The sequence below is a fragment of the Oncorhynchus masou genome, chromosome 5, assembly GCF_036934945.1.
Source record: "Oncorhynchus masou masou isolate Uvic2021 chromosome 5, UVic_Omas_1.1, whole genome shotgun sequence".
Classification (NCBI taxonomy): Eukaryota; Metazoa; Chordata; class Actinopteri; order Salmoniformes; family Salmonidae; genus Oncorhynchus; species Oncorhynchus masou.
The window spans coordinates 42,504,945-42,528,246 of record NC_088216.1 but is presented as its reverse complement, the minus strand read 5'-3'; the positions used below and the strand labels follow the sequence as shown (position 1 = coordinate 42,528,246).

Below are 23,302 nucleotides of genomic sequence, written 5' to 3'. Positions count from 1 at the left end.
ATCAATGACTGGATAAACAAGTGTAAAAATGTTACACTGGCTTCAAAATTCAATATGTGCTGAATTAACTTCGTATTCGATTCCTCCAACAGCCCGAACTCTGTGAATAACAACATTTCTAGTATTATGTAAAGTGTTGTTTCTAGTATTATGTAAAGTACTGACAGTTTGTGTGGGAAGTTGAGATCTTCCCCATTTGCTATTGCTCAAATCAATTTTCTGGAATTTATGGACCAGTTATTCTCGTCAGTTTCATTCACCATGGCGATGCTCAGCGTAACAGGTACATTTTTATGTATGGCAATACATCTAAAGAGTATTTGTTCAATATGGACATTTATATGGTTGGACATTTCTTTTTTAAACAATTAACCACAATGCTGAGGACTGTTTAAATGTTAACATTTATAATTTTGTAAACTTTCATTCATTTGTAAAGGGTTTGATTAAATATAAAAATGACAGCTTTCAGTGCATTCATATTTACAAATATTTATTTATCCTACAGTATATAAGTATACATACATTGTACATGTACTGTCTTACAGCATGAACATAAACAGCACAAACTAACTTTGTTGGCACCCCATTATTCTTTGTCGGCACTTAATTTACAAAGCATTTTTATTTTTAATATCTTTAAATAATGACCTGTTTTATATACAGTGAAGTCTAAAAGTATTTGGACAATGACAAGTGTTGTTGTTTTGGCTCTGTGCAGACTCAGCTTTAATTTGAGGGTATTTTCATCCGTATCTGGTGAACCGTTTCGAAATTACAGGTATTTTTGTACATACCCTCATTTTAGGGAACCAAAGAATTTGGTTTGTGGGTGGTAAATAGACAGCTATGAAGGTTATAGATGAAAACTCTTGGTAAATAGTGTGGTCTACAGTTTAACATGAGATACGCTACCTCGGGTGAGCAAAACCTTGAGATTTCATAAGATTTCTACAAACTTGTTTTGGCTGTATTTCTGATTATTTTGTGCCCAACAGAAATTAATGGTAAATATTGAATTGTGTCATTTTGTAATAACTTGTATTGTAAATAAGAATAGGATATGTTTCTGAACACCTCTACAATAACGTGGCTGCTACCATGATTACAGATAATCCTGAATTAATCGTGAATAATGATGAGTGAGAAATTTGAAGACATAAATATCATACATCCCCAAACAATGCTATCATTCCTTGTTATTGGTAATGTCTTGGGGTATGATCTTTGTGCCTCTGTGTTTGTAGAGTCACTAGCTTGATGTAGTCATTGTGCGCTAGGAATAGAGGGACCAAGTAGTAAACTTTTGACTACTTTAATAGACATATTTAAGTGAATTGTCCAAATAGTTGGGGGGGGGGGGTGATGTAATTTCTAAACGGTTCACTCGATATGAATGAAAATACCATCAAATTAAAGCTGACAGTCTGCACTTTGTATCATGTCAAATCCAAAGTGTTTGAGTACAGAGCCAAAACAACACACGTGTCACTGTCCAAATTCTTTTGGACCTCGCTGTTTTTTTTAATCATTTGTTTTTCTATTCAACGGATCAGTGTGGTCAGAATATATGTTAGAGTCAGTGTATGGTTTAAAGAATATTCACTATCAGTAAGTTGTGGGGAGGGAAGTTGAAGCAGTTACACAACACCAAAATGTCCCTTTCCTCTCCTTCTCACCCAGTGCTCACCGTCTTGTGGCTTGGGCAGTCAGCCAGGGTGGTTTGGACTCAAGGTAAGCATGCTCTCTCTTGCATATTTACAAGTGTGCTTGTTAAATCTGGTTGTTTCTCTCCATACACAGTTGTATGTAAATGAATCTATGTTCCCAATGTGAGAGAACACTGCGCATTATGTACAGTATTATACGTTATGTATAGTTAGTATCACTGAAGAACATGTCATTATGTTCATAATGTAGCTGATACAGTAATCAGACAGCAGACATGCAGTGCACTATAAGTAGGGCCAGTTGTTTTGGTTGATTTTTATGGGTTAAGTTTTTACAAGCATTATTCACTAGGTTTGCTGAATGTATAAAATGTTATTTACCTGACACAAGTGGTCTCCAATAAATCATTGTCTGGTTGTGTGTGAGTGTTTGGTGGGGGAAATGCCTAAAGCTTACCATATACTTCCCAGTCGAAATAGTTTGCGCATATATTATGACAAGTTTTTGTGCGTTTTGGTCTTCGGCTGGGTTTTCTCGGCTTTCTTGAGGCAAGTTGAATTTCGATAGCCAAAGTTTACTCCCCTCTGTTGGTGGAACGATGGACGGGATTCTTAAATGAAGTGTTTTATTTTTTTTAATTCAACGAGAGACGACTAATTTTTCGTGTAAATGTTTTCACTTTAGAAATGCTCCACCAAACATCTTAGTTAGATGTAAAATTGTGCAACTAAGACCTCCTTAGCAAAATTAATGACCGATTTCTTGATTTAATTCTTTAATTCTGACTATTTTGAGGAAGTGTTATGGCTCAAGAGGGACAAATAATAATATTTACACTTTTTTCTCGTTTTCAAGTGAAGGTCTTTAGGGAGTATGTGAGCACAGATGTTCAAACCAAACCTATGTATCCCCACGCCGTATTAAGCCAGGGGAGGCGTAGTTCTATGAATCTTAATCAGAGACGGAAGAAGAAGCGAGACACCCCACTCAGCTTTTTTTCTGTTTTGTTTCTGGTTGAATAAAAGTCCATATACTAAGTAGACCAGACCCAACTGCTATATATCATTTTCAACGAATCCCATCTATTGGTGTCTATGGGAGACACACTCAGTTAAGTTCACACAACTTTCTTTTCGCCATAAGCGCAAGTGTAAAACAGTACAGTGAAATGTTTAACCTTGAGACCCTTTTCCAACAATGCAATGATAATAATATTATAAATAATATTGTATGGAGACAGCTTGTGTCAATTAAATAACATTTCCTAGGATTTTGAATTTGCAGCAAACCTAGTGGATAATGATTGAAATACCGAACATTAAAAAAAAAAAAAAAAAAACAGCTGGGGTTGTAGAAACGCTAGTTTTAGTTGCAAAATGAATTGCAACTGTTTTGAGTAATGATTACACCCTGGCTGCAACTATAACACAGGAAAACAGCTTGTAACAGTTTCTCTTAATGTTGTACACTTTGCATTGTATCAGAATATGCTTCTGTAAAGCAACATCCTCTTCACTGACTAGTGAAGAGGATATTGCTTTACAGAAGCATATTCTGCGTTGTGATTAACTGGAGAGCTGTAGTGTGGTCACCTATGTAGCAAGCATCAGTGTAAAGGGGTGTTTTCCTGGTTTCATAAAAGTTTTGCAAGGCTGGATCCATCTAACACTATGAAATGTGAAAATCCTGCAACCGAGTACTTTTGCATGGCACTATGTAACCCACAGGCAATACGTTGTATTGAAAAACAAGGTGTGTGTGTGTGTGATAGGCGGTTCTTTGGACTTTAATTGGGGAGGATGGGGTCTTAGTAATGGCTGGAACAGCATAAATGGAATCGAACACGACAAACACAAGGTTTCCATGTGTTTGATACCGTTGCATTCACTGCATTCTAGCCATTATTATGAGCTACCCTCCCATCAGCAGCCTCTTGTGGTGTGTGTGTTGTAGTCATTGCACACTTTTCTCACTCTTCCACAGGCCCTCTTCCAGCCCCCTCGCTCTCTTTCTACCGTCCCCGTTTTGGCCTCAACATCCAACTTTTCTCAGATGTGGAGCTGATCTGCACACTTCCGACAAACGTCAGATTGCCAATAACTGTCTCTTTTAGCTGGGACAACCAATCCCTCTCTGCAATACATTCCCTCACTATACAAAACAGAGTTGATGTCAGGTTCACCACGAAAGCCATTGCAGCCAATGAGGGGATCTACGTATGCTGGTACAATGCCAGCAATACTGGAGACGTGTCGGCAAAAAGCAATCCAGCCAATCTTACCATCTGTAAGTGTGTCATAATGTCTAACTCTCTTATTACAGATCATCATGAGGGCATACAAATGTAATGTTTAACGGGTGCCCCTCTTCACTTAACATTTTTAAAATAAACTTCCAGTAAAGAGATAAACTTCCTCTCAGATTGTGGTTGAACGATGCCTCTTTTAGTCTCCCCAAGAGACAAACGCTAGGTGTTGAACTAAGGTTGCTACAGTATTTTAGTTTCAGGATTAGTTGTGCATTATGTGTTTGCGAGCCTCGCGGTTGTCAGTTGAATGGTGTTTTCCGCCAACACATTAGTGCAGCTGGCTTCCTTGTTAAGCGGGCGGGCATTAAAGAAGCACGGTTTGGCGTGTTATGATTTTGGAGGACGCATATGACTCGACCTTCGCCTCCCGAGCCCGTTGGGGAGTTGCAGCGATGAGACAAGATCGAAATTGGGGAGTAAAAGGGGTTAAAATGGAATCAGTTAAACCTTACAGGCCTTACAGATAATTATTATGGCAGCATTGCAACAAAGACACAGAATTTAATGCTCACCTACACATTACCGCTGGATTTATTAACACATTACCAACGGAGATTACGTTCCGAGCTAAAATAACCTAGCCTGGGGACTCGCATTATTCTTCTGCTGCTCTGTCATTTGCTACGTACTTTAGTCTAAGACTGCCATCATTGAAGTCGCCCTAAGTCCGCTCAAATATTGTCAGGATTTGGCCAGGGTTGTTCCGGGTTTTGGTCAGTAGATGTCCCCATTGTGCTTTTTGTCCCTATGTTTTTCCCTTGATCCCCATTATTATTTGCACCTGTGTCTCGTTTCCCCTGATTGTATTTAAACCCTTTGTTTCCCTCAGTTCTGTGCTCTGTGTTTGTATGTTAGCACCCTGCCCTAGTGTTCTGTGTGCTCTTGTCGATTCCGGGTGAAGTTCTTGTGGTATTCTGTTTTTTGTTTTTGTTTATTTTTGGTGAGTTTCTTTTGAGGTCTTTTTGTGTTTTTCCTACCACCTTTTGGATTTGCCATTTTTTGCATTTTAGGATTTTTTTCTTTATTAAATACACCGTCTTAAGTACTGCTGTGTCTGCCTCATCTTCTGGGTTCTGCTGTCTATTCGTGGCTCAGTTGGTTAAGTGACTGTTTCTCACTCCGGAGACCCAGGTTCGAAACCGGGTCCTGACAAATATAAAGATAAAAATAGTCCGAGCAGAGGGCAAAATCGTCTTGAGAAATGTTGGTTGCAATCAGGACTAAAAGACAGAGGAAGAGGTGAAGCAAATAGAGTTTACGCTGCCCAAAAGCTGTACATGTTAAGCAGATCGCTCATTATTAAGCAAGTGAGGAGTTTTTGTATGGGAGACAATGAGGGAATGTCGAATTTATGTATTGAAAATGTATTGCTGTTTTGATATGTGAGGCTTATTTGATCTCATAGAAGTTTTGTAATGCTTAGGTTCTTACGAGTGCACTGATATGCACTCACCGGACAGTTTATTAGGTACAACCATTTAGTACTGGGTCGGACCCCCCTTTGCCTCCAGAACAGCCTGAATTTTGGGGGGCATTCTACAAGGTGTCGGGAAATGTTCCACGGGGATGTTGTTCCATGCTAACATAATGGCATATTGCAGTTGCTGCAGATTGGACGGCAGCACATTCATGCTACAAACATCCCATTCCGTCTCATCTCTAAGAGGCTCTATTGGGTTGAGGTCTGGGGACTGCGCAGGCTACTCAAGTAAACTGAACACTTTCCACTCCTCAAATGTCCAGTGTTGGTGATCACGTGCCCACTGGAGCCCCTTCTTTAGTTGTGGAACTCGGTGTGGTCGTCTGCTGCAATAGCCCATTAGCGTCAAAGATCGACGAGTTGTGTGTACCGAGATGCCGTTATGCACGCCACTGTTGCACTGCACCATTATTTGTCTTTTTGTTGCCCGCCCGTTAGCTTGCACGATTCTTGCTCAAAGAACCTTAGGTCACTTGTTTTGCCCTTTCTAACTGTAACTGTCAGCCTGCTTTATATAGCAAGCCACGGCCACGTGTCTCACTTTCTGTAGGAGAGATCCATTATCGTGAACGGGGTGGTGTGCGTAATAAACTGGTCGATGAGTGTGATGCACGTGACATCCCGGGAACTTTGAGAAAAAGCACTTTATATCGGCGTTCAAGGCGGTCTATGCATATTCATGAGGCTAGCATAGCATCTCACTCTCCATTGAATACAGGCGGTTGACGTCAACATCCATTGAGTATTCAAAAAAGTATTAAAATAACGAGACGTATCCACCAATGCAAAGTGAGGAATAGGCGAGGGCTTGACAGCCTGCCGTTCCACTCTGTGGACAACAAACCCTATTGTCAGGGCAGAGACACAAGCTTCTCGACATTATATCCAGTGTCTCTGATGAAAGATAAAAAGACATCCATGTTAAGGCTGTCACGCCCTGATCTGTTTCACCTGTCTTTATGCTTGTCTCCACCCCCCTCTAGGTGTCGCCCATCTTCCCCATTATCCCCTGTGTATTTATACTTGTGCTTTCTGTCTGTCTGTTGCCAGTTCATCTTGTTTGTTCAAGCCTACCAGCATTTTGTGTCAGCTCCTGGTTGGCCCTAGTCTCTCTTTTCTCATCCTCCTGGTTTTTGACATTTGCCAGTCCTGACCCTGTTCCCGCCCGCCTGACCAATGCCTGCCTCTGAGCCTTCCTGCCATCCTGTACCTTTGCTCCGCCTCTGGATTACTGACCTCTGCCTGACCTGACCCTGAGCCTGCCTGTCGTCTTGTACCTGCCGTCTTGTGCCTCTGCTCTAGATTATCGACCCCAACTGCCTTGACCTGTCGTTCGCCTGCCCCTGCAGTTACAATAAACATTGTTACTTCACACATTCTGCACTTGGGTCGTACCTCGATCCCTGATAAAGGCGCTTACAGATGGGCCGCGGTAACTTGCGAAGGTCTCATAGACTTAGTGGGGGTAGGAAGGCAGGCAGCCAAAACGCAAGTAGTTTTGCAAGCGGCGCAGTTCATGGTGCTCGCACCCGTGAGCGGCGCCGTTGGCTCGGCACTCGAAGCGCCAAAAAATGAAATTAGCTGAAGTCTTGAGCGGCCGCCGCACATGGTTGACCAAAGAGCAGAATTCATCAACCAATCAAACAATGTTTTAATGACAGCATTCAAGCTGACACCAACCAGGACCGCTGGTCTCTACACACGTTAGGCAGATTTTCAATTTCCATTTACCGCCGCCCGTCTGCAAGCGCCTTTATGGGGCGTTAAATTGGTGGCGGATAATGGTTGCAATTGAGATCAGCTGTGCGGGTGATAGTTACCTTGTACTGATGGTTTAACGAGAGATCAGCTGTCAATCAAGTGGCCATCACGAGTCGTTGCAATAAGGCTTGAATCGATCCCTAAGTCATTATGACTACTGAAATCTACAAAGGAACAAATAGCCAAGAGAGGAAGACTTAAAGAGAACTGTCCATCAATAAATGTATGACATTCACTGTCCTATCTCTCTGACTCTCTTATATCTTTCCATCTGTCTTCGACACTCGAATAGCCTCTCTTCCAGGGCCAATTTTGGTGATTCCCGCCTTCATACCCATCGGAGGAAACTACACCATCATCTGCCAAACTACCACCCGCTTCCCCAACAGAACCCTGGCCCTTTACTACAGACAGCTGCCTGTTACTGTGGGAAACGAGATCTTTAAGTTTCAGGGGTCAGCGGCCCTTCTTGACAGCCACGATTCCATCACACTGACCAGGTGGCTAGTGGACAGCACAGAAAACTTTGAGTTTGTCTGCAGACTAGAGATTGTGGACTTCAACCAGCATATTTACCTCTCTCCTCCCTCCAGTTCACTCCCAGCTATTGCAGGTTGGTGTATGAGCTCAGGAAGAGTTAATAGTCAATAGGCCTACAGCAATAATGCTGTGTTGTACTGTAATATAATGTGTTGGCAGTCTGCAGGCACTGACCAGCATCCAGTAAAAAGCATGAGCTGACGCCCAACGAAAAACTGTTTCTAGAGGTGCTAACTAAGGGAGAGTAAACTTGATAAAAACATGAAAGAAAGTCGACACCTGTATATTCTCCCAGCAATTTAATGACGAAGGAAAGTCACACGGTCATGTACTGTATGTTCACAACAATGTACTGGGTAAACAAACGTTTCGGCGCTCAGTGCCCTCTTCAAGAAGTCAATGCGTGCCGAAACGTCGGTTACCAGTAGATTTTATGTGAGCATTCAGTATATGACTGTGTGACTTTCCTTCTTTATTTGTTATACTGTATATGACCAGATTCAAATTACTAACTAAAAAGTCACTTGTTGAATATGTAATATGTCCTCTGACTCTCCACCCCGCTTCTCGCAGAGGAGGCGCCTATCCGTCTTGTGCCCCAGTTTCAGGGCTCCATGTGCCTGGGACAACTGGAGGTGCAGGTCAGAGGCAGCTGGGGCCCTGTATGCCAACAGATAGAAAGCTGGAACCGGGCAATGGGTATCGTGGTTTGTCGAGAGCTGGGCTGTGGGACACTATCTTCCGTCTCGACGAAGCAAGACTACAACCATAAGGTTGACTACTCCATCGGTTCCATATTGTGCAGAGGAATTGAGGGACGACTCAGAGAGTGTCAGATTGATGCGGTGCAGCCCCTTTGTAACTCAAGGAAGGGGGTGAAAATGGTTTGCTCAGGTGGGAGAGAGTGCATTCTTCATCAAGTTATGTTGGTTGGTGTTAATTCTGTACAACTCTTTAACAGGTTGTTGGTTGTTAAATTGCCGTCAGCGCAGGGTTTTTCCTGGTCCTGGGGACCCAAAGGTCTGCACATGTTTGTTTATAGCCCACCACTAACTTAGCGGATTCAACTTAAAAACTGCTCATCAAGCTTTTGATAAATTGAATCAGGTGTTTTAATGTTGGTTATGAAAAATAAATTCACCCCTTCGGGTCCCCAGGATTGGGTAACACTCTGTAAAGGCGTTACCTAATGTTTTGTGACACTGTTTTGACCGGATACTTGTATTTTGAAGAGTTGTTCATTTTTATATCTTGTATGGATGATTTTTTTTTTAGTCTGGATTATTTTTCTAATCCTCTTCCTCTGCCTGTAGATGCTCTGCCAACTACTAAGATCTCAGTCACAGGCTACAGAGAGGTGTCGAGAGTCGACATCAGTGATGAGCACTCGTTGGAATTGTCCTGCATGTTCAATGCCCCTTGGTTTGGTACGGAAAAGGTAACACTTTAGCTCCCTATAATAGTAGTAACTACGCTAACAGTGAAACTGAGAAAAATGGCTTTAAAGTTGTTGTTTTTTTTGCTAACCAGCCAAATAAGTTGTAGGTAGATAAGTGATAATGCAGTGATGTATCATCTTATTATTGAAGTCATTCTTATGCACATCAACCATGCCCACTTATGTTTCTACACCTGCATTGCTTGCTGTTTGGGGTTTGAGGCTGGGTTTCTGTACAGCACTTTGAGATATCAGCTGATGTACGAAGGGCTATTTGATTTGATTTATCTGACCTCTGAACCATAAAATGCTATTACAGCACTCTGCCAATTTTTGACCTTAAAACCTCTTCAGGATCACGCCCTTTTTTCAATTTTCGCCTAAAATGACATACCCAAATCTAACTGCCTGTAACTAAGGATATGCATATTCTTGGTACCAGTTTAAAGGAAACACTTTGAAGTTTGTGGAAATGTGAAATGAATGTAGGAGAATATAACACAATAGATCTGGTAAAAGATAATAAAAAGAAAAAAACAAACGTTGTTTTTGTACCATCTTTGGATGGATGCAAGAGAAAGGCAATCATGTATTATTCCAGCCCAGCTGTAATTTAGATTTTGGCCACTAGATGACATCATTGTATGCGCAAAGTTTTAGACTGATCCAATGAACCATTGCATTTCTGTAAAAAAAAATGTGTCAAGAGTGCCCAAATGTGCCTAATTGGTTTATTAATAACTTTTCATGTTCAAAATTGTGCACTCTCCTCAAACAATAGCATGGTATTGCGGCAGGTAGCCTAGTGGTTAGAGCATTGGACTAGTAACCAAAAGGTTGCAAGATTGAATCCCTGAGCTGACAAGGTAGAAATCTGTCATTCTGCCACCTGAACAAGGCAGTTAACCCACTGTTCCTAGGCCGTCATTGAAAATAAGAATTTGTTCTTAACTGACTTGACTAGTTAAAGAAAGGTAAAAAAAGAAAAAACAATTATTCTTTCACTGTAATAGCTACTGTAAATTGGAAAGTGCCGTTAGATTAACAAGAATTTAAACTTTCTGCCAATATCAGATATGTCTATGTCCTATGAAATGTTCTTGTTACTTACAACCTCAAGCTAATCACATTAGCCTATGTTAGTGCCGCAGAGGACCCACCGATAAACAACTATATGGGTAATGCAAAGGCAAAGTGCAGTATCAAAAATCCTACAGTATTTTTCTGTTTGATGGAAACCGTTTGAGAGGTCTAACTTTACTGAACAAAAATATAAACACAACATGCAACAATATCAACGATTTTACTAAGTTTCAGTTTATATAAGGAAATCGTTCAATTGAAATAAATTCATTGGGCCCTAATGTATGGATTTCACATGACTGGGAATGCAGATATTCATCTGTTGGTCACAAATACCTTGAGAAATTGGCAGGGGCGTCAGTATCTGGTGTATCTGGTGTGACCAGTAACCAGTCAGTATCTGGTTGTGACCACCATTTGTCTCAAGCGGCACGACATCTCCTTCTCATAGTGTTGATCAGGCTGTTGATTATGGCCTGTGGAATGTTGTCCCACTCATCTTCAATGGTTGTGCAAAGTTTTCTGGACATTGGCGGGAACTGGAACAAGCTGTCGTACAAGTTAATCCAGACCATTCCAAACATGCTCAATGGGTGACAAGTCTGGCGAGTATGCAGGCCATGAATTATCTGGGACATTTTCAGCTTCCAGGAATTGTGTACTGATCCTTGAAACATGGGGAGGTGCATTATCATGCTGAAACATGAGGTGATGGCGAAAATTGGCCTCAGGATCTCATCACGGTATCTCTGTGCATTCAAATTGCTATTGATAAACTGCAATTGTGTTTGTTGTCCGTAGCTTATGCCTGCCCATAACATAACCCCACCGCAACCATGGGGCACTCTGTTCACAACTTTGACATCCGCAAACAGCTCGACCACACAACTCCATACATGTGTTCTGTGGTTGTGAGGCCGGTTGGACATATGGCAAAATCCTATAAAATTACATAAGGCGGCTTATGGTAGAGAACATTGCATTCTCTGACAACAGCTCTGGTGGAAATTCCTGCAGTTAGCATGCCAATTGCACGCTCCGTCAACTTGAATACATCTGTGGCGTTTTATTGTCCCAGCACAAGGTGCACCTATTTAATGATCATGGTGTTTAATCAACTTCTTGATGGGCCACACCTGTCAGGTGGATGGAGTATCTTGGCAAAGAAAAAATGTTCACTAACAGGGATGGTAACACATTTATGCACATTTCGGGAATATTTTATTTCAGCTCATGAAACAATGGGACCAACACTTTACATGTTGCATTTATATGTTTGTTCAGTGCACATTCCAACTGTATTTAATGGTTTTATGTAGTTATCTTTTCATGTTTTGAATGTTGTATTGTAGTAACCCTCACAACCATTTTTTTGTCAAAAGGTAAGGACTATTTTCATCGCGCAGAATAATTATACCTCAAACATATTTTTGACTTTGTGCAATATCTACAATCTAAATGTGTGTATCCAACTTTCTTGTTGTTTTTCTGTTTGACTTTGTATGGTCATTTATTTGACATAGGGGTCATATAGGTCAAATCAGTTGTCATGATTTCTATGCATAAAAAAATCCCTTTATAATAAGATAATACAAAAGTGCATTATTACTTATCTACACCATATTGGCTGGACAGCAAATAAACGTTATAGCCATTTTTCTCACTTTCACTGTTTGCATAGTTACTGTACTTTGCCTGTGTATGGCAGAGTTGGTAAATGCTGTCAAAACATAATTGAACAAAGCCAAAGGGCAGTAACTTCTGTTACTGCTGTTTGCCTTGGTTTTTACTTGGATTTTGCAGTTACTGCATATTTCACACTCCATGTTCTCTGAAACTGAACGTAATTGAACCAGGACACTTTGTCACACGATAAAACACATACTATAAAGCCTGATTTCAGTCTTACCTACATTTTGACCAAAAGTGTAGTTACTGCATGTTTGCCCTTGTAGGGCAGAGTACTGGTGATATGCAAGTACTGTATTAACGTCAACAACAACTCAATTTGTGATGTTTCTTCTCGTCATTTTACTCAGCTTTTCATGGACTTGACGAGGGTCTCCATAGATTCGTACATTAACACAATCGACAACGTGCAAATCGCCTCAGGAGAGGAGATGAGGACCATGCTTCATGCGCCTATCTTATCAGGAGAGTATGCCTGTAGAATTAGAGGGTCTGAACAGACTGTGTCCTCAGTGAAGATCTTCGTGAGCAGTGAGTACCTATGTTTTCTCGCTTAACTAAAAGCAACTCCATCTCTTGTATTGGTATTCATAGTATGTCTGCATCTCCGCTACTCTGTACTGTAACCGATTGGTACAGTGCAATCTGCTTGCATAGCGATTGTCTAAATTATCTTTCACTCCATACCCAATGCTCAGATTTCATAGTAACTCTTGTGTTCTCCGTTCACTTTCAACAGAGTGGTACAAACCAAATGTTGGACTCATCATCACGGCTCTCCTCACAACCGTATCTGGAGCAGCCATATTAGTGTATATGTGTGTATATCGTGTCCAGAAGGGGGAGACAGCAAATGCTGTCACTTCTCAAGGGGTGTCCACAGCTGACCCAGAGGCCTCAGCAGGAATGGAGAGAGTGTCTAGAAACATGCAGGAAGCCCCGCCCGAAAATCTCCATATAATCCCTATGCAGTAAACTTTTTGTGTATTTACAATTAAATAAAAACATATGGGCCTGTCTGAAACGTCACCCTAAACCTTATATATAAGGTAGTGTCCTACTTTCTATCAGTCATGTGGCTCTGATGAAGAAGTTGTGCACAGTAAAGGGACCCACTGGGCACACACTGGTTGAATCAATGTTGTTTCCATGTCATTTCAGTGAAATTATGTTGAACCAACGTGGAATAAACGCTTAATTTATGTCTGTGTCCAGTGGGGAGTAGGGTGACATTTGTAATTTGCCCTATAGGTGTTTCCTCACGAAACTAAAACAAAAAAATACCATGATTTTGGGGATTTTCACAAAAATTACTCCACGAACGTATTAATGTCCCAAAGTGGGTTCTCTACTAGTCGTAACGTTATGGCCCATTTTATACAGAGAAATTGGCTTGGTAGGCAATGTAACCAATCACAGCCCTCCTTGGACATCCTGCAAAGCACCAAATTGGATCATAACTTTAAAAGTAGCAGAGATCCCACTCTTGAATGTTGATATGTCTGTAGAGCATATTATGTTCAACAATAAATAGAATACTTAGCTCAATCAAAAAATTTGATATTTTCAATATGCACGTTTACATTTTTCAATATTTATACATTTATGTTAGAAATGTGTTATTGAAATCAAAATACTACTCATATTACAGAGCAAGGGGAGAAGCTTCACGCCAACAATTGCTTTATAGCACCTACAGATGAAACATGGAGTCTTAAAGGAGGCCTGGGTTAGGCCAAAATGTCATAGAATATTCTAACTTCAATGAATTATTTCCCAATTATCTTTTGTGTCAAATATATGTCAACAATCTTTCCAGGTCCTTCTATGGATTAAATGTTGTGAAAATAATGTTCTAGTAACATGAGGAACCACTACTACAGTATGTCTGTGATTATGCTTCTGTAATGCAATCTAATAAGACTGTCTTGAGGAGGATAGGAAGTCTTAAATAGTTCAATCAAACTCAATTGTTGTATAGGAAATGAACGTGAGATAAAACAGTGGGTCTGAACTTTGGATGTTGCCTTTAATTATATGTTTGATGTGTCCCTTCATAAGACAATGACCGGTAACTAACTGGGGTTTTGAGTGCTTGTTGTATTCGGCAAATGATCAGTACTTTATTCATACGAATAATCAGTTATCAGTTTAATGTGGTTGAATACTCTGAAATTCCAAAGTGCTCAACATTGTAGTTTCATTTGATCAAAGGATGTGCTAGATGGTGCCAGAGATGTATGTGAAGCACACACAATTCAGAAAAAAGACAACAACAAAAATAAATGTAAGAGACAGCAGGCAGTGATTATAGATCTCAGATTCATTTAATTTGTTATATTTTTTTGTTAAAAAGTCAATTGAAACAAATTATGTAGGTTGTTGAGAAAACTTTGACAAATAAATCTGGTCGCAACATCGTTTCATTCCAATGGTCATAAAAAGCTAAACCAAGCACAGAAGAAAACTATTTACAGGAAACCTCTCTAAAATGTAAACCTCTGACAACAATGTATTTCCTTTGAAGTTATGCGAGTGAAGATTGACTACAGGCTCTTCTGTATGGCTACTTCAGTACACTATGAAAGAGACAGGTCATGTGTCAGTAACAAGGCCTATTTTTGATTACGAGAACACATGACATAATCACTTTCATATCATTCATAAATCACCTTAAAGAAATATGAGGGTATTCCCACAAGGGTGGGAGTGTTTTCTCCGTTCAGCTGCCAAATCAGCAAGTGTCCATAGTTGATTGATTATGTCCATGGCACTGCCGCCTATGAGTGTGACGCTAGAACAATATGCCCAACAACCACTGATGCATTTAGATGCAACATACAAGCTGACAAAGATACAAGGAGGATCCTGAGCAAGCGTTCTTCATAGCTGGTTTAAACTTTACCCTCAAGAGTTTACTCTTTTTTTTCTCTTCCTATTCCTTATTCGTCAGTGCAGAAAGATAGGAATGTAGGCCTTGTTAAACATGGTGAAGAGGACATGTGAATGAGGGGAGAACAGCTATTGATCCTGGATGAACACAGTGATACATTCATTGTTTTCCAGCGAATCACTGTCAAGGCAGTATAATTCAATGTCCCTATTCTTATTTCTCTGTCCTGGGAGGGATTGAAAAAGAAAAGTAAATACATGTCATCAATCTCATTGCAAATCATCAGGTTCGCTAGACATTCCCCCATCACTTTTAACTCAACAGGGATATTGCAGTGTCTAAGAGTACTGCGTACCAACGTGGGTTGGTACAGAGTTGTGGGTCTCTAGAAACGTCTGCTGGAGCTGGTGGATGTCACAGACTTGGTGATGGTGGCACCTCCGCCGCTGCCGTAGCTTCCGCTGCCGCCAAAGCTGCCACCGTAGCTTCCGCTACCACCAAAGCTGCTGCCGTAGCTTCCGCTGCCACCAAAGCTGCCGCCGCCGTAGCTTCCACTGCCGCCGCCATTGCCGAATCCACCTGAGCTTCCGGCGGAGTAGTCTGGGTACAGAGAGATAGAGTGGGATCAGTTTAATCGGCTGTAAAGCTAGAGGATATTTCTGTTTCAATGATGCATGGCAAAGTCCATGTGTATTCCTCAGCATAACGTAAAATGATCTGAACTAGGTGACACAGTTAGAAATGAAATCAAATGGTACTTACTGCCGCCAGAGGTCTGCTGCACATGGATTGTTGCAGACGCACCACCGGAGGATATTCTGTAAATAGATAAGTCCAATGCTATTGAAGTTTGGATGGAAAGTTGATCAAATATGCTAACTGTCATTCATAACATGCTAAGCTAAGAGGCTAATGTCTCAACTATCCAGCTTTAACTCACCTGCTTTCCTCTCCTTCCAGCAGCTTCCTGTAGGTGGCAATTTCAATGTCCAGGGCCAGCTTGACGTTCATCAGCTCCTGGTACTCACGCACCTGGCGGGCCATGTCCTGCTTGGCTCTCTGGAGGGCATCCTCCAGGTCCTTAATGCGGAGCTTGGCGTCCTTCACCGCCATCTCACCGCGCTCCTCTGCCTCAGCGATCTGAGCCTCAAGGTTGGCCCGCTGTGGTAAAAGAGAATGGGGCATTAGCATTAACCTCGGCTATTAGCAATGCTCATTAGCATTAGCCTGTATCCACTGTAGAAGCATGGATTAGCAGCTAATGGTAATACGCTAGTGCTATGAATCATCTTGCTTGGACATCAGCTATTTATGGACAATCCTCATAACAGAGGTTCTGAAATTAGCTGGCACCCTCACCTGTCCCTTGACAGACTCAATCTCATTCTGGAGACGAGAAATCATGCGGTTTATCTCAGCAATCTCAGCCTTGGTTGAGCGGAGGTCCTCACCATACTGTCCAGCAGAGCTCTGCATCTCCTCATACTGAGAAAAGTGAAGAAGAAATGTAAGAACATTTAAATGAGGGAGGTGAAGATTGCAGAAGCGCTCACAGCAATTTAGCTTATTTTGGCCAAAATTGTCCTGGTAAACTCTGTTCATGTTCAAACTCTGCTTACCTTCTGCTTGTACCAGGTCTCGGCCTCAGCTCTGCTGCGGTTGGCGATGTCCTCATACTGGGCGCGCACTTCAGCCACGATGGAGTCCATGTCCAGGTTACGGCTGTTGTCCATCTCCACCACAACAGAGGTGTCCTTGATCTGGCCCTGCAGCTCGTGCAGCTCCTGAAGAACCAAGAGAGGATAGAGCCAACATCTGATTCACTGACTATCATGTAGTGTTGAAGCTCTCCAAGATTCAGATATGGAAGACTTATGTGTTGCATGGTAAATGTGAAAAAGTTAATGAATGTTGAAAATGTTAATGAATGGTTCGTACCGCCTCGTAGACGGCCCTGAGGAAGTTGATCTCATCCTGAAGAGCGTCAACCTTGGCCTCCAGCTCCACCTTGTTCATGTAGGCACCATCAACATCCTAGAGAGAGCGAGAGTGTGTGTGTGTGAGAGAGAGAGAGAGAGAGAGAGAGAGAGAGAGAGAGAGAGAGGAGTTAATGGAATGGAATTGATATGGGTTTTAACTCTGATATGAATTATGACAAGACATCATGTTATATCCTGCACACCTTCTTCAGCAGGACAAACTCGTTCTCCACTGAGGCACGTTTGTTGATTTCATCTTCATACCTGATGACAAAGCAAAGGGCAATATTTCATGCAAAGTCATCAGTCTGGGTGGCTTCTTACATAGAGGTTAAACATAAGTTATTGCTTATACTAATACGGCTACTTTTGAAGCACCGCCGACATATCGACACCTACTTGTTCTTGAAGTCCTCAACCAGGCCCTGCATGTTCTTCAGCTCCCCCTCCAGCTTCATCTTCTCGTTGCCCAGACCATCAAGCTGTCTGCGCAGGTTGGAGATGTAGGCCTCAAACATGGCGTCGATGTTGGAGCGGGTGGTGGTCTGGTCCTGCAGGAGGCTCCACTTGGTCTCCAGCATCTTGTTCTGCTGCTCCAGGAAACGCACCTGCAGGGACAAAAGGGACATGGTCAGTGAGTGAGTGAATAAATGGATGCGAGTTCATTAATGAATGAGGATGGGTGAATGATGGCCCATGAATAAGGCTTTATAGCCTCTAAATTCAAATTCAATTGTCAGCCTGAGTAGACTTGGTGATGAAAATAATGAATCAGTTCTGTCAATTTTTAAAAGGGAGTAGAACGAATTGGGCTCCAATGGTGTAGCAAAAACATAACTTAGCTGAAGTCAACCTTGTAGCAGACTTGCAATAAAAGCCACACCAGTACCTGCATAGCTGTGTAAATAGCATCACAGGGTTGGGCTTGAACAGCCGGTCAGTGTCCAAGACCTTGTTAATTTAACCGATGATGACATATGGCAATCTACATGTATACACCCAGGCTGAGAAGCCTACATCCTGGGAGGCAAGACGAAACCTGATCCCATCGATAAACTGCCCTGAGATGTGTAGCTCTCATTGTTCACTCTCAGAACAAAAGATAGGCAAGTAAAAGAGAGTTTATCGGCATGCCAAAGCATATCCAAACTTTCTCTGCCGAGGACAGACTCACTGTGTGTGTATGGCTTTAAAATGTTTTACCTATCTCTCATAGTTATGAGTCATCTCCTTTTCGCTCTGTTTCACTGTGAAGGCCGCGCATTCATTCCAGCCATAAAAAAAAACTAGGTGTGGCAGATAAACCACAGAAGACAAAAGCAGCTTGGAAGGCTTTACAGAGGTGTTTACATTGTTCTTTGCCTTGCTTGTGAGAGTTGACTCTCTGCCAATTAAGGGGGTGTGTTTTATTCTCTACCTCAAGTAAGGCATATAGGGGGGTGTGCAGGTGGAAATACCTAGAGACTGGTGGAAACATGGAGTTCATCTTTCATTGGAAAAGACAAAAGGGAAAGTTGATTTACTGTACTGCAACTGCACTCGACATGCTCATCTCCCATGACAACGGGGACAGGCATAGACTTTGGACTGTGGGCACTCTGTAGAAAGGTCCAGATGACCACACCCCACAGGTATGAGATCGGGTGAGTCATGGGGTAAGAGACGGGTCTCCACCCTTGTTTAGATAGCAGCCAAAGAGACCGCTACAGTCACAGGACGGGCTATCAACTCCTGGGTAGAGACCTTTAAAAACTTTTGTGAAAGTTAAACACGGGGGCAGTCAGAAACAGCTTTTGCACAGATTATAAGAGAATCCCAAAGGTTGAAATTCATTGACGGATTCAGCATTAGAGATAAGATTCATAGCTGCCCTGGTGTCCTACCTCTTTCTTTCTTTGAACCAGAGTGTAAGATTATTGAACTCACAAGGGGAGTTGTGACATAAGGGCTTAGTCAACAGAAAAATAAACATTCCTGCATATTGAGATCGTCTTTTCTTAGCTATATACAGCCAGGAAATCCTGTTATATTAGGATGCTAATATGTGAGGTGAGAACAAAGGCTTGTATTTGTTGCCTTTCTGGTTTACTCCATTGATTCTGATCATTGCACAGTGTCCCTGTAATCAATGTCAAATATCTATTTGGTTAGAGTTTGACATGGAAGCCTGCAAATAGTATAGCTCTACAGAAGCAAAGCAGTATGATATCATTCTGCTTTAATACAGGCTTTAAGCTCACTTTCTTTAAGAATAAATTCAGTGCATGAGAAAGTCAATGGAAATGTGTACTGGTACTTATCTGGCTCATCACAGAATATATAGTAAAATAGCATGCAATCGATGTCGATGTGAATGCTCAGTGTTTGAAGTGCAGGCGAGCTGGAGTCATATAGAGTTAACAGGAACTGACCTTATCGATGAAGGACGCGAAGCGGTTGTTGAGGGTCTTGATCTGCTCCTTCTCGTGGGTGCGGACCACCTGGATGTTGGGGTCGATCTCCAGGTTCAGGGGGGCCAGCAGGCTCTGGTTGGTTGTGACAGCTGTGATGGGGTATCCGCCACCCATACCACCACCGAATCCAGCACCGAGACCGCCACCGTAGCCACCTGCGCTGCTGCTGCTGCTGTAGCTGAAGCCACCGCCGCTGCCCCCGCCCATGCCCATGCCACCGCCGAATCCGGCACCGGAACGACGGATGGATCCGCTGCTCATCCTGGTGGAGCCGGGGGCAATCATAGACTGGCTGGTGAAGCTCCTGCGAATGCTGGTGCCGCCGCCGCCCATGCCGCCGCCGCCACTGGTGTAGCTTGTCCTGCTGAAGCTCATCGTTGAAACTTTAGGGGAGTGTTGACTCTTCTTTACAAGCCTGGAATTCTCGAAAAATTGAGAGGAGTAGAGAGCGACAGAAGTAGGACAGAGGACAAGGAGGCTTCAAAAGGAGAGTCAAGTCCCTCAAGTGACAATCTGTCTGGCACCACAGCGGTTTTATCCTACTCTAGAGCCGAGGGGAGGAACATTCACCTGGAACATACCCACTTTTACCTGCACTTCTCTCCCTTTCCCTCCTCCTTCCTCTCCCTTGGTTCCCTTGAGGCTGTGGCTGGCAGGAGTGGCCTGTCCTGTCAGACTGGTCGAAAAGGATTGAGAGGAGATCAGCCCTGACACACCCTGCTTCTGGCGAAAGGGTTGAGAGAGGAAGTTGGGGGGGGTGAGTATACAAGGAGGGTGAGTCTTTTAACCTTTGGGATTAATTGCATGTTACGAGAGGTTTCTTCAAGAGAAGACAAGTGCACTCTCTTACAGAGCTCCGAGAAAGTGAATGAGGAGAAATGCACTAAAATGTAGTTACTTGGAGATCATTTACTGTCGTGTCACTACCGTTTGTCTTCAATATGTATGGCAGACATGTTTATGTGTCTACAAAACGTAAATAAAAATAGCCTATCGGAAAAGGCAAGCCTACTGTACAGCCACAACACACACCCATATGCATACCCACACACAGACACACATATCCAGTGTTCATCAGACCTGCAGCAGAGTGGCTCATTTGATTGACCCAAACCACATGTAAAGCCTATGTGCATGTTCTTGTTATTTTCAGTCACTATACATAACTGCCCTAGTCTCTGACACAAACTGTTATACTATGAGTATACTGATGTAGAGCCTTAGGGGGAGTAAAATAGGCTTGTGAAGGGCGGCACAGAAGGATTTGCTTAGGGCATATGCATATATTATAGTTTCTACATGTCTACAGCGTAGCCAAGTTCACACTCCGGGGAGTACAGTCTTGCACATGAATGAATTACGTATATTACAACCTCTTCCAGTAGTATAATCACTTACTCGCTTCGATTAAGCCAACTGGCACAACACCCAGTGGATGATTTTAATGACAGTTGATGCCAGTGATGTGATTTCCAGTATACTGTACTCCTATGGCAATTGGAAATGGTACACTTTATTTTCAACATACAGTAATGTTGTACACCTACTTTCAGGGAGAGGAATTTTTAGCTCTGCCTCTTGAATTTTCGTGAATGTGTGTGAGAAACTGTTTGCAAACCTTGTCTCATAGCAATGTTGGCCAGATATGCGCAGGGCTCTTCTTAGCAACAGATGTTGATGCATGGGTTGTATCTCATAGAAGGTGTGTTGTGAGACTCCTGACCCGTTCCTTAGGTTGATTGATTGATTGATTGATTGATTGATTGATTGAATTTGAAATCAAGACATATTCAATCAAACCAAACTGCATTTCAAGTGCATTGTAGGCATATGATAGAAACAGTACAACAGGGCCAGTGATGTATGCCACGTCCCTGACGCTTTACGGCCTGTAGGACCTCATAGTAAAAGTGACATCATTTACTAACCGTGAGTGAATGTGTGAGTGAGCTCTGACTCATCAACCTGTCCCAACACGGTTGTATGCGGTCTCGCACTGTATCTGTCCATCAATCTCTCCTCCACTTTCTCTCGCTGACTCGCTCCATTTCGAGTTGTAAATCTCTCTTTCACACACCTAAACACATATGTATTCATGCCTCTCTTGACAGCGTGACATAGGTTTATAGGAATATTCAAACTAGTGTATGCATGAATGAATCTCAACGATACAGCACATATCTCATACAACTTCACCATACAAAAAGCATTCATGCATTACGTAAAGGATAGTCAATGAGGGCCTATGCATTCCATGGAAAATAGTGAACGACATAGGCGTGGAAGGTGTGTTCTGTGATGTGCTAGCGGAGTGGAATTGACCTTCCACGGAGTTGCATCCTTTTCTAGAGAACGCATAGAGGCCCTAGTTGATTATCCCTTTCATACCATGGCTATAATTGAACACATTTGTCAGTAGCAATGTGCTCATTTGCCGGTTGAAATGTGTTCATATCCACTGAAGTAACGAGCAATTTTACAAGATAGCTACAGTCATTGCTGTGGTAACTAAACAAGCCATCAGGCCTAGCTTGCCATTAGGAAAATCTAATTTAACAATGCCAATAATGTTTTCAATTTGACTTTTACTTTCAGAAGTATTTATGCTGCAGTGTGTCGGGGGGCTAGGGTCAGTCTGTTATATCTGAAGTATTTCTCCTGTCTTATCTGGTGTCCTGTGTGAATTTAAGTATGCTCTCTCTAATTCTCTCTCTTTCTCTTTCTTTCTCTCTCCCATACTGCTGCTCCAGTTTCAACTGTTCTGCCTGCGGCTATGGAACCCTGACCTGTTCACCGGGCGTGCTACCTGTCCCAGACCTGCTGATTTCAACTCTCTAGAGACAGCAGGAGTGGTAGAGATACTCTGAAATGATCGGCTATGAAAAGCCAGCTGACAATTACTCCTGAGGTGCTGACCTGTTGCCCCCTCGACAACCACTGTGATTATTATTATTTGACACTGCTGGTCATCTATGAACATTTGAACATCTTGGTCATGTTCTGTTATAATCTCCACCCGGTACAGCCAGAAGAGAACTGCCACCCCTCATAGCCTGGTTCCTCTCTAGATTTCTTCCTAGGTTCTGGCCTTTCTAGGGAGTTTGTCCTAGCCACCATGCTTCTACACCTGCATTGCTGCTGTTTGGGGTTTTAGGCTGGGGATCTGTACAGCACTTTGACATATCAGCTGATGTAAGAAGGGCTTTATAAATACATTTGATTTGATTTGAGAAGCAGCTCAAACCTAGAACATGGAAGAATGAACTATAGCAATTGAATTCGACCATGTAAATATAACGCCCTAACTACACCTTGCCAATATATCCTCCAAATATGGGTTTCTCTGGCATTATCAATGAAATAATGCATGCTCTCGAATGCCCTTCAAGACAATCCGAAACAACTATTCAACAATGCAATGGTATAAACATAAATGTACATTACACACACACACTCACACACACACACACACACACACACACACACACACACACACACACACACACACACACACACACACACACACACACACACACACACACACACACTCATTTATTTCTCAATGTATGAAGGAATCAGAGCTATAGTATAGAGAAAACAAAAGAAGGATTGTTGTAATGGATGTACTGTATATCACAATGTATATATATCGTAATGGTCTGACAAGCCTTGCGGGTAGAAGTATTCACCTCCAGGGCTACATACAGTAAGGGGAGGGAAATGCTCATAAAAAGAGAGCTCAATAGAAAAAGAAAGGGAAATAATAAAAGCCTGAGTGACACAGAGGTAATAAGTGTAGAAAGGAAGCAAAAAGGAGGTCAAAAGAGAGAGAAAGACAGTAAGATGTGGAAAGAAAGAAGGAAAGAGAGTAAAAGATATGGGAGGTAAGAGCAAAATAAAGAGAAAAAGATTAAGTCATGCTCATAAATCTATGTGTGGTTTCTGTCTGTTGTGGTGATCCTGTAATTGCAGTCAGTCAGAGCTATGCTCTGGAGTCTGGGATTTTC

General features: G+C 42.2%; 2 protein-coding genes and 1 long non-coding RNA gene across 5 annotated transcripts; 2 read left to right on the top strand and 1 right to left on the bottom strand.

Annotated features, from left to right (window-relative positions):
* Nucleotides 1-232: 232 nt before the first annotated feature.
* Nucleotides 233-14,390, top strand: si:dkey-195m11.11 (uncharacterized). 3 transcript variants are annotated; one of them, XM_064965601.1, is made up of 8 exons: nt 233-283; nt 1,684-1,734; nt 3,655-3,957; nt 7,513-7,833; nt 8,334-8,654; nt 9,074-9,198; nt 12,321-12,501; nt 12,710-14,390. In XM_064965601.1, the coding sequence occupies exons 1-8, from the start codon at nt 262-264 to the stop codon at nt 12,943-12,945; spliced, it is 1,560 nt and encodes a 519-aa protein (XP_064821673.1). In that variant the 5' UTR covers nt 233-261; the 3' UTR covers nt 12,946-14,390. The 3 variants fall into 3 exon arrangements, with proteins under 3 accessions (XP_064821673.1, XP_064821674.1, XP_064821675.1); XM_064965602.1 differs by having other exon boundaries at nt 267-295; XM_064965603.1 differs by lacking the exon at nt 233-283 and adding an exon at nt 887-920.
* LOC135539614 (keratin, type II cytoskeletal 8-like) lies at nt 14,279-19,805 on the bottom strand. Its single transcript, XM_064965605.1, has 9 exons — nt 19,254-19,805; nt 17,242-17,450; nt 17,046-17,106; nt 16,802-16,897; nt 16,483-16,647; nt 16,223-16,348; nt 15,804-16,024; nt 15,626-15,681; nt 14,279-15,463 (listed from the first exon to the last, which is right to left on the bottom strand). The coding sequence occupies exons 1-9, from the start codon at nt 19,668-19,670 to the stop codon at nt 15,249-15,251; spliced, it is 1,566 nt and encodes a 521-aa protein (XP_064821677.1). The 5' UTR covers nt 19,671-19,805; the 3' UTR covers nt 14,279-15,248.
* A 110-nt stretch (nt 19,806-19,915) lies between these two features.
* Nucleotides 19,916-22,840, top strand: LOC135539615 (uncharacterized). The gene is made up of 2 exons (XR_010455648.1): nt 19,916-20,069; nt 22,046-22,840. It is a non-coding gene; the product is annotated as an uncharacterized LOC135539615 (long non-coding RNA).
* The last annotated feature ends 462 nt before the right edge of the window (nt 22,841-23,302 follow it).